Below are 11,552 nucleotides of genomic sequence, written 5' to 3'. Positions count from 1 at the left end.
TTCACCTTAACTCATTACTGATTTATGGACTGTTGTTTGGGGCTAAATGATGAGAGAACAGCAATAGTAGTTGAAAGTCTAACAGAATCTGTCCACTCTTCTGTCCATTTGGAAATTTACTGTCAAAAAGTCCACTTCATTTACTGCTTTTCTTTTATGTTTTCCATCCAAGCCAATGAGTAATTTTTCCTATTAAGATCATCTTGTAAAAGGACTATATTTACTATTCATTTTTCTAATATTTCCTATTCATCTTCACTTTGCCAAATACTTTGTTTTTATTAAGCATCAGTCCATAAGATGGCTGTACATTCATTCCTTTTGTTATTGTCACAGGCGGGTGGCTCTGACTTAGCAGGAGCAATGAAACTTATCAATATTTCATCCCAAGTGGGTCTTAGACCAAATGGCCAAAGGAGTTTAGCTTCCTTGACTTTTTGGCTCCATCCTTAGATCATATGTAATTATTTTATAGCTAGCCTGGGATGTATGGAAACTATCATTTCTGAAAATAGACTTGTGATTTTTTTCTTGGTAGAGAAGAATTTATTTACTTAGTCTTATAACCTTAGACCTAGAGGTGGGTATGTCCAGAGAATACTTTGAAATTTACCTCAGCCAACATTCTGAGAGTTCAATTATTTGAATAATAGAAGTTTTACCACCTCAATAGACTTACTTACTTAGACTATGCTGAAAAACTAGCAGATGAAACATTTATATGAATAGTCTTTGGAACCAGTGGTACAACAGAAATTCTTGGTTCATAGATAAGAGGTCCAAACTACCACTTTGCATTGTGTTACTTGGACCCTAATTTGTATTATGCTAGCCCAAACTCGTTCAGTGTAAGAAGAGCATTTTTCTGTTCCATCAAGACTACTTTGAGACTTCAGCTAAATTCAAAAGCACCAGTAAAATCTACTGAATTCTGACTCAGATTGATTAGCTCCTATGTGAAATGTTTGGTAAGAGAAATGTTTCAGATTTGGAATACTTTCAGATTTTTTCGAATATTTGAGTATGCCTAATGAGATATATGGAGGATAATCCCCAAATCAACACTAAGCATGTTTGCTTCACATACAAATTATCCATATAGACTTAAATTAACTACATACAATGTTTTTATTCCCTGCAACTTGTCATGTGAGATCAGAAGCAGAATTTTCCCGCTTGTGTTGTTATGATAATGGCTAATATTTTTTCAGGTTTTGGATCATTTCATATTTGGGACTTTTATAATTAGGGAACAATTAACTTGTAGCAAGTACTCAAATCAAAACAAAATAAAACAAAAACTCTTGTCTAAGTAAGATCTATGTCCAAAAGAAATTTAATTCATTTGTATGGTAAATTCTCACCACTAACTGAATGAATCAGGACGCAGAGGTGACAAAAGGAAGAGAGTTACAAGATCAAACTATTGCACACAAAAGCACCTTTTATTCAGCATCACCTTGATTTATTTTTCCTAGTATTTTTTTTCTCAGATGGAAAAATAATTTCATCAAGATAATAGATGTTTCTGCTAAAATGAATTTCATGTTTTAATGATTTTCTTTTTTAAAAAAGTCAACTCTGTATTACAACGTTGCTCTGCCGCTTTTCTGCATTTATTTGGATGACTATTTTTAAAACACTCTCAGCAGAAGACAAGATATTTCCCTCAAACAGAGTTATTATATTTTATTGCTGCTTCATTTAGTATGTATTTTTCTCAATTGGAAAAAAATCTAGGTGATGAAAAAACATAACAAGAGAAGTAGTTTACATGGTCACAACATTTAAATTGCTGCCCAAAGAAAAAACGTAAAAAAGAATTTAAATGTGAAATATTGTATAACTTCAAAAAAAACTTACCTCCATTGTCTATCATTTATCATGTACTACAAGTCAACTTCAACTTTCTAAATAGGATTACAGTTCTTTATTACAAGCCCCTAGTGGTACTATGGTATACATTTTTTTAAATGCTACTACAAAAATTTTCTTTCCTCTTTGTTTTTGCCTATTGTGTACTTAAGCTATACATGATTTTGAATAAAAGCCTACGGTAGGTATAAATGCAATAGTTAACTGATCCTGTTTGCTGATGTCCTAGTCACGTTCCCAAAAAGGTGGCATTTTTTAATCCAGCATCTTCTCCTGCTTCTTGCCTTCCTTTTTCTTCTTCTTAGATTCTGCTGCAATTAAAAACAGAAAAGAGAAAAATAAGCACCCAGATCTTAATATATTGGGAGGCAAAGTCATTTTATTTATCATTTGCCCATAACTACAAGATAAGATCAACAGAAAATACAACTGTCACGTCATCTCTCCTTCAGGGATTTCTGTATCAGGTACATCATCATTGACCTAGCCACCTGGTCTAGAAATTCAGGAGTCATACCTGGCTCCATCTCTCTTATCTCTCACGTTCAGTCACTTGCAAAATCCCAACAATTCTTGGGGCCAGGGATTTAGCTCGGGGGTTCCACTGGCTGCCTCTCAAACACAAAGTCCCAAGTTCAATCCCCTGTACAAAAAAAAAGAAAGAAAGGAAGAGAGAGAGAGAGAGAGAGAGAGAGAGAGAGAGAGAGAGAGAGAGAGAGGGAGAATGCGTGTGTGTGTGCTGTTGCCAAGAAAGTACCTCTAAAATTAGGCAGGCACAGCATGCCTACATCTGTGTGAATACCTACAAATGCCTGTTATCTTGTTGGTCACCTCTATATGGCATGCAAAATATTGTTCGAATGTCCTGCTTAGAAAACAAACACAGCAGGCACTCATTTCTTAGAGAGTTAAACAGATTGCTGCTCAGTGAAGAGCTCTTCCTAGCCCTCACTTCTCACTTAACTGTTTAAAAGCATTGGCACTTTCTTTCTGAGCGCACAGTTCCAGAGTGCTCCCCCTTTAGGTGCCCCATTTGTTTATATATTCAGTTAGCTATTTACAGAGCAAGGAGCAGCTGTGAACCCCAAGCAGCCTGTCTAGACCTTTGCCTAGAGGGTTCTGATCTTTCAGGAAGCAGATAGAAGGTACCAACTTGTGCTAAACTATGCAAGTAAAATCCTGGGGATTTAAATTAAAATTCTCCATCCTTTTCCATTCAACCATCTTGCCTTTCCTTTATTCTAATAGCAAAATGTAAGACAGAACAGGATCCAAAGACCAAATTGGTGAGGATTGCCGGGCTGGCAAATGAAAAGATACTGCTAATTGTTTCTCTGCTGCCTCCTCCATTTGGTCCACAGCAATGACAGAATCATGCTGGATAGGCCCAGGCTCTGGAGACAGACTGCCAGGGTTTAAATGCAGAATGTGTCACTGAGTTGCTGTAACACTTTGGGAAAGCTAGTTCACACATTTGTGTTTCAGATTAATCACTTTTGAATAGGCATATCAATAGCACCATAACATCTGATGGCAAACATAGGATTACTTTCTAAATTTACATAGTTGTATAAAGCCCATGGAGAACAGAATATGGCAAAATGGCATTTGCTCAATGAAAGTATGGATTTGCTCAATAAAAGTATGATAATAAACTGAGACTATTTCTCTATATAATGGCCAATGTGAATTGACTGAGCATTCCATGAAATATGATGAACAGCCAAGGAATATTGGGACCAAAACAATGCCCAACAGAAATTAAGGCATTGTTCAGGAGATCATAAAATGTATGTCCAAGATCTTCTGGCTTGTGGTGAGAGAAGACGTGGCAATGATTTCAATCAGACATACTGTACATTTTTCCAATAACACTTAAATAGAGCTAGAAACCCTTTAATTCTTATTTACTGTCCTCAACAGTAGGTTCCAAAGTCTACTGCACACTGTTAAAAGGTACTGGTGTTCATTATAATTTTCCCAAACCTCTGGTGTTCAGGTTTCTCTGGTACACTATATCCAGTTTGGTCAGCAGTTTCTAAAATCCTGATTAATTGTTGTTTTCAAATATAGCCATTCTGTTCATGAATATCCTCGGCTTACCCCATTTCTATATTTAAGAGGCTTAATCTTTCATTCCTTCTATATTTTCTTGTTTTTATGAATGTCTCATTAGCATAGGAAGAGTGATGACAAGATTTTCTTACTTCAAAGGTAGCTGTAAGGTTAAAGAAGGTGTTCTATTTAATATCTGAACAAACAGCCAGTGTTTAAACATTTAATAGTTCTTAGGCTTTGGTTGACATTTTAAGCAGTAGCTGTTTATTAGTATGTTACCCTCAGGGGGCAATCTGTAATGTCAAGTGTGATATAACTCTGGGTTCTCTTGTTTTGATTTCTTCATGTCAAGTACTGGGGACTCCTCAGTGATTTCCAACCCTTTATCTCTCAAGTAGAGAATAGTTTGTAGCAATATTTTCATATTTTGATTAAAATCTATTTCATAATAAGACTGGATGACACAGTAATTAGGTGTTTTATGTGAATTTATTTCATTAAACATGAAGTTATTTTGAGTATTGTGAATTATTTGGTTGAGTTCATGTAGGTTGTCATCTTTCTGAGCAATTGGACATGGGGATCTCTCCCTAAACTCCCTGCAGTTAAAGGCACGGGCAACCCTCTATCTGTTGTCTAGGCCCAACATTTCTTTTTCATTAAGAACAACATGCCAAATGACAGGAGATCAACCACTTGCCCCTTTTTACTGCACAAGGACAACTAATTTACTATTTTGACATAACTGGCAAATCATCACAGCATCATACAAGCATGCTATAGACATTAACCACCCTGTGCTTGATCCAGATACAAAAGTGAGAAGGCTTCAGTAGAAGTTAAAGAAAAATTTGCATTTACAGTGAATCAGTTTGACTTCTCACATAAGGAAGTGTTTGACTTTTTTGCAAATGAAGAAAATATTGCTTACAATCAAAAGCACATTTTTCTGACTCTTATTTACACTTAACCTGCAGGCTAAAAGAGCTTTGTCATTGTTTATCCCTGTGGCCTGAAAATTTATTAACAACCTCTCAATTTTTACCTAGTATTTGTTTGGAATTTAAAATAGTATTGTGAAATCTATGTTCTAGAAAAACTTGGTCCAACTCTTTAATAACAAATGAAGAAACGGAATCATTGAAAAAAGGTATCTTTTCATCCCTCTCCATACTTGGACTGATTTTGATTTCCAAAGTATGCCATGAGCCTTCTTTTAGCCTTTGACCTTCAAGCCCATTCTCCATGGAAACCCCTGCTTCCACCCTTGCTCTTGTTTTATTGGTTCACCCCATCCTTCAGGTACTGACTTCAGCATATCTAGTTTATTGGCCTCATGGTTTGAGTTAGAATCTTTCCTCTTCAGTTCCCTTGGTATAGTGCTTATCATAGTACACTGAAGTATAAAATACAAGAGGACAGAATCTATCACTACTGTACTTCCAGGATGTGCACACGGTCTTTTTCATGGCTGTTAACTAATAAATCTTCAGTGAAATCAACAAATGTTTAATACCACACAAACCTATCTCATGCATCTTCTTTGTAGAGGTTCTTTGAATTCCTTTTTGTTTTTCGAGTGTGTATGTGTGGATGTTCTTCTTTCTATTTGTATTTCAGCCTTCACCTATGCCTGATTTTTTTTTCTCCTACCATCTCAATTTTGTTTAGCCAATCCCTGTTTATCCTTACGATCTTAGTTGAACTTTACTTCTTCTGTGAAACCTTCCCAGGACTCCAAGTTTAAGCAGATTCCACACACAGACATATTTACTGTGCCTTTCATTGATTTTTTTTCCAAAAATGTGAACCATAGTGTTAATTGAGTCTCAAACAAATATGCCTTTTCCTCTTTCTGCGAGAGTACTTTGTGTCTGTATCTTCGGTGCCTGGCCTATGACAAGTATTCATGAAATATGCCTTGCATGCAAACAGCACAAATGAATGTTTGAATGGGAAATTGAGTACTCACTCATCATTATATAGGAAAATAGTATTTTTCAAAGAAAGAAAGGAGTGTAAATTCATTCAGAATCTTAGCATATCTTTAAAGATCAATATTTTATGAAGAAGAAAGTCACAAACGTACACACAGGTAGTGCATTTGTATTTCTTAATATGTTTTCTTATTCTTAAAACAGATGCCTGAACTAACTCTGTGGGTAAAGCTAATATTCCATTTTATGGCTTTTTAAGGTGAAAGCCAGAGAAACTTTCCTATGAGCATGAGAGTCACGAATTGCCCCAGAGCAGAGCAAAGTCAAGTGCTTTATAGTGCAGTCATGAAGTGACTATTCTGCCAGGTATGAAGAGCCACAGGATCCCAGCTCTGATGTGAAACAGTCGGGACCTCCGTTCCCACTGAACAGAGCCAAGTCAAGTGACAGGCCACACAGAAAGCAACTCCCCAGCCATCACGTCACTCTTTCCCTCCTGGACTGAGGCGGTGAAACAGACATGAATTCAGGCAGGAAGTGAGCCCTTGTCAAATGTGACAATAAGGAGTTCCTGCCCATAAAGTGACTTCTCCTCCTTGGACAGTCCCAATGAGGTCATTATCAGTCTGCAGTCTCACAATCTTTGTGGCATGTTTCAACTTCCTGCAATTCAAAATCTTAACCTTTCTTTGCCCAGTTTTTGAGTTGACAGTACTGATAAAAATTGAACTATAGACATGAGATAGACTGTTAGGTATGAAAAACTTGGCATTATTAAAAAATGAATAGTTTTCTTTAAAAGATACTTTTCAAAGTATTCAGAAAGCCCTAAGACTTTCCAAAAATATTTCGGTCTAGTAATAATTCACTTTTTTCATTTAAATGTTAGTATTTTTCCAAATAAGAGAAATATTATAATATTTAAGCTTGCGTATGTCTGATTTCTTTCAGTTAGCATTATGGTCGTAGGGTGAGAACATTTTTCCACATGTGACTCAAGTTTATTTTTTATGGCAGAGTAGTATTCCACTGCATATAAAGGACACTTTTTTATCTATTCATCCATTGATGGACATACAGGCCACTTCTAAGACTTAGCTACTCTGAATTGAGCTGCTATAAATGTGGATATGCATAGGTCACTGTTAAATGATGTCTTTAACTCTTTTGTGAAGATACCTAGAAGAGGAATTGCTGGATATATGGACTGGAATTTTAGTTTACTGAGGAATCGCTGTACTGATTTCAACAGTGATTGTGTCAGTTTACATTCCCACCAACAAAGGATAGATATAGGAAAGAGGGAGACAGCTTTTCTGCAAAACTGGAGAGGACCAAGAGATGGATAAGGCAAACGGGAGGGGAAAAAATACTTGAGATGTGTTATTTCAGCTATCAACTCTCCATGAGAAATGTAATCATTCTGTACTGCAAACATGTACTGATGAAAATAAACATTTATTTTAAAAGAAACCATTGTCGGGATGGGGATGAAGCTCAGTGGTGCTGTGCCTACCCAGCAAGTGCAATGTCCTGAGTTCAATTCACAAGTCCACAAAATTTAAAAAAAAAAAAAAGCCATTGTCTTTCATTACAAGATCTAAAGTTTCATCCTTACCAGAAAACTCAAAATTTAAATTCAAACAAATTATATCAATACACAGCACCTTCTGACAGAAAAGAAGAAAGGTACTGCAAAGAATGAATAAGAATGTGAGGCATTCTCCAATAAATTCTGGGTCTCCGTATTTATTTATTCTAAAGAGAAAACTCTTGATGCACAATAAAGTAGTAAGTGGCATGAAGTCGTATTTCAGTGAGACAATGAGAAATACTGAAGTTTTCCTAGAATTATAATGAGAAACATTTCCTGCCTTAGAAAATCGATCGCAATGGACATTTACCACTTAGTAGCTCTGTGATTTGGGGAAATCAATAATTCTGATCCCTATGAACTTGTAATAAAACCAATAACTTCTCATAGTGGCATAGGGAGGACCATGAGAGATGATAACATTTTAAATCCCATTTACTATTGATGCCTCCCCCAAATCCAGGTATTAAGAAACTATGACTCAGTCTCCATCATGCACCAGGTAAAATTCTAGATACTGAGATATAATGGTGAACAAAACAAAATTCTGCTCTCATAGAGTTGATATTGTAAGTATTGTTTCCAAGACTACTCTATGGGAGTTTTTTAAAATCATAAAGTATTTAAAAGCACATATTTGTCTTAAAGTTTATGGATAAGTAGCTGTTAATTTTATGGCTTGACAGCCATTTTTCTTGCTTCTGATTTATTATTATACTCCAGATGCATATGATATACAATACAGAATATCTATAGAAGGAATTACTAGAAAGAAAAATGTATAAGTATAATTTATAGACTAAAGAAAAAATTCTCTTCACTGAGTTATTTTCTTCTTTAAAATATCAATAATTTTTCTGTTTGAACTGTAAAACAAACTCATATAGAAAATATATACCTATATTAAAATAAGTCACCCATAATTTCACAATATAAAAACAAGATGTTTAACAAGGTGTTCTTTTTTATATTTTCTTTTTTTTTCAGCTTGAATTGAGTTTATTGGTACATTTTAGGGATACAGTACAGTTACATTCATTGTTGGGATCTTGTACCTCTACATGACAGGTCTTGGTTCTCATTTTTTCCCCTTGTCCCTGCCTTTCTTTCAATGACTTTAATTAGGGATATATTGACAGTTGATATATTTTATCTTAAAAATTTAACTGCATTGATTTTCCATGCCATTGCCTTGAGGATTCCTTTATGTCATCTATCCTATATATTCTTGGTAACCTTTCTTCTTTGATAGGTTATTTGAACTACTCTAGTATTTTGTTATTATAAATAATGATGGTATGCTGTTTTGGCTGTCAAATTATTGTATATTTTCCTTAGTATATAGATTACTACAAGAAGATCTACTGAATAAAAGACTAGGGTGTTTATAAATCTCTAGATTTATAGTAGCAGGTTTATTTTTTGGAAGGAAGTACTAATGTACATTCTTATTAGCAATTTATATGACTGCCTGTAACTGCAGACTTGCTCTAGAAAGGCAATTAATCGAACTATATGCGTCATCTCTTTTCCATTTATCCTCTATCCTTTAAGAACAGGGTTATGATGCAGCTGGCATGAATACAAATCTAGAATTAGGGAATTCTGGAAGAAATCAGATTGAATGTGGGTGTTAAGAGAATAACATCGATTTAAATGTGTTTTGAAGACCAAAGGGCGATGCTTTTCCAAGAAGTGGAAGGGCTGAGAATTCTGGAACAAGCTTATTTTATTTTCTAAGTAAAAGTTCTTGCTTTGATTTTTTTTCCAGATGGCCTGCTGTATATACAGAAAATAAAAAGAAAAACTAGCAGATAAAATGAGGAGAATTCAGATGTTTCTTGAGTCAGACTTTGCTTGGTCCTGATTTAAGTAAAATAGCTTTGGGTCATTAAAGCAATGGGAGAAAATATTGATTAGAATAGAAGTAAGAGATTTGCTCCATCTAGGGAGTAAAAATTTATACTTTGAGAATGCTAAAAACACTCAGAAATGCAACCCTGCAATTTCAGAAGTCAAGTATGGATGAGGACATCTGGAGGTCTTCCATAGATACCATGCAAGTTCACTCTGAAGATGATTGAACTGGGCAAAAGACTGACGGAAAATGACCAAATCATTATCAAACCCCACAATTACAACACAAACCCACCCTGATGCGTGGATATCATCAAGATCCTTTTCATGTTAATTAGCTACATAATCACCCAGAAATACTCAAACTCTCATACCGCAACACCTATACCTTAGAGCAATGATAAGGTAATCAGCCCCGTTGAATCATAATGTACCCACTTAGAGATGCACCTAGAATGCAGGTACTAATTGGCCAGTCTTAACATGCGCCATTCATGATATCCCCAAATATTTCCACTTAAACTGCAGTAACATATAAGAAATGTCACAATACAGGAAAAAAAAATTCTATCTACTTGAAAATCAAAAGAATCGTATTTTCCAAATTTCTTAAATATGTTCTTCAAAGATATAGTTGTGTCCAATGCCTGTGTGATCATTTTACTTCTTTGACTTCTTATGTTATAGTACTATTGCTCCTTTTCCTTTGCGTTGATTTTTAGGAGTATGAAAAGAATACATACACCATGCATCGTACATGCATATATACACATGATACATGATCACGTATACCATACATATTCAAATGAAGATCTGTACAGTAAAAGATACATCGGTATCAATCCCCTCAAAATACATCCCCTCACTTCCCGTCCTACTTGCACTTTCAGAACAGTTCTGGGAGTCCTCCCTGTTTCCTGAGTGTCTTTAGGAGACCTGATCAAAAATACAGGGAATGCTCCTGCTCAGTACCGTTCATTTCAAAAGCAGGCTTGTGAAAACATTACAGTGTGTCCTTAGCCACCGTGTGTCCTCCAGCACTTAGAGGCTTCTGGCTTTGCCCCAAAGTAAAAATTACTATGAAAGGTAAATGGTTTGAATTGATCCAGGGCATTGAGGCAGCCATGATAGCAGAACTAAAGACACTCATGAAAGAGGACTTTCAGAATTGCTCTGGAAGGTGATGAGAAGGATGGAGTCCTTGCAAGTGTATCTGAAGTAAAAGGCAGTATTCTCAAGGGGATTAATTCCAATGTGTCTTGTACCATGACTAATGTTTAAAAAGTAAACATTCGCTGTATTTTTTATCACACCTCATACATACAGACGTATGTACTTAGGATTGGCTCTCACTGCTACGTATGGGCTGATCTCCTCTCACACACCTGTTCTTTCCCCCAAAAGCCATCTTCCTTTTCACTCATCTACTATTTCCAGACATCTTCCACATCTCCTCACTCTCTGCTCTTGTACACATTTGCTTTCCATGAAGTGTAAGATAGTCTACATCTATGTCTAGACACAAACTAAACAGATATTTACCATTTTAGGAACCTCTATGTTGCTTCTACTTACTTTGCTTTGAAAGATGGCTCAGCTTTTAACAGCATCTCCTCAAAAGAGAAAGTTCAGCTGTATGAGCCCCAGTAAGTAATACAGAAATAACTGAAATTTTAGTGGAGGAAATAAAGAAATGTATGCCATCAACCAAATAGCATAAATCTAAAAGTCCCTAAACATGTCAGTCGCATTAAGAAGCAACTCACCCAGCATCAATAAACATGTAGGAACATAATAACCCATATATAGTAATAGTAACAAATAATAATAATAAATTAATAAGGTAATGGAAAGTCAAGTAAATGTGGGTAACCCAAAGATTTCTGTCTACAACTTCTGCAGCCCCATTGTCCTCAAACCTCTCCATTTTCCTCTGTTTAGGGCACTTCATGTACCTTTTTTGGTCCTCTTGTTCTTCATGATGCACTGTTTTCACAAGACAGAGTTAGGACTAGACAAACCAGCCATGCTTGGGTGTAGTAGTAGAAAAATTTTAAGTACTGCTGTACTGAGTAGAAAAATCACCAAGTTAGAGGCTAAGGTAGGAGGATCGTGAATTTGAACACAGCCTGGACAACCTAGCTATGTAAGAGGGCCCTGTCTCAAAACATTTTCTTAAAAAAGTAGTCTGGAGATGAAGTTAGGGGAGAAGGCCCTAGGATCGAACCCCA

The 11,552-nt window shown here is 35.7% G+C and overlaps 1 protein-coding gene across 2 annotated transcripts in view; it reads right to left on the bottom strand.

Annotated features, from left to right (window-relative positions):
• Positions 1 to 1,429: 1,429 nt before the first annotated feature.
• The window catches only part of Ptn (pleiotrophin), a 100,534-nt gene continuing 90,411 nt past the window's right edge, over positions 1,430 to 11,552 (bottom strand). The window contains exon 5 of one of the 2 annotated variants that reach the window (XM_033764529.1): positions 1,430 to 2,183. In XM_033764529.1, the coding sequence (XP_033620420.1) occupies positions 2,131 to 2,183 (53 nt within the window). In that variant the 3' untranslated portion in view covers positions 1,430 to 2,130. Of the gene's footprint in view, positions 2,187 to 11,552 lie in introns of both variants that reach the window. The other variant, XM_010631707.3, reaches the window with a different exon arrangement.

This window comes from Fukomys damarensis, unplaced genomic scaffold, assembly GCF_012274545.1.
Source record: "Fukomys damarensis isolate Sample0158 unplaced genomic scaffold, DMR_v1.0_HiC HiC_scaffold_16, whole genome shotgun sequence".
Classification (NCBI taxonomy): Eukaryota; Metazoa; Chordata; class Mammalia; order Rodentia; family Bathyergidae; genus Fukomys; species Fukomys damarensis.
Note: the sequence above shows the minus strand (reverse complement) of the source record. Positions and strands in the feature narration are given on the sequence as shown.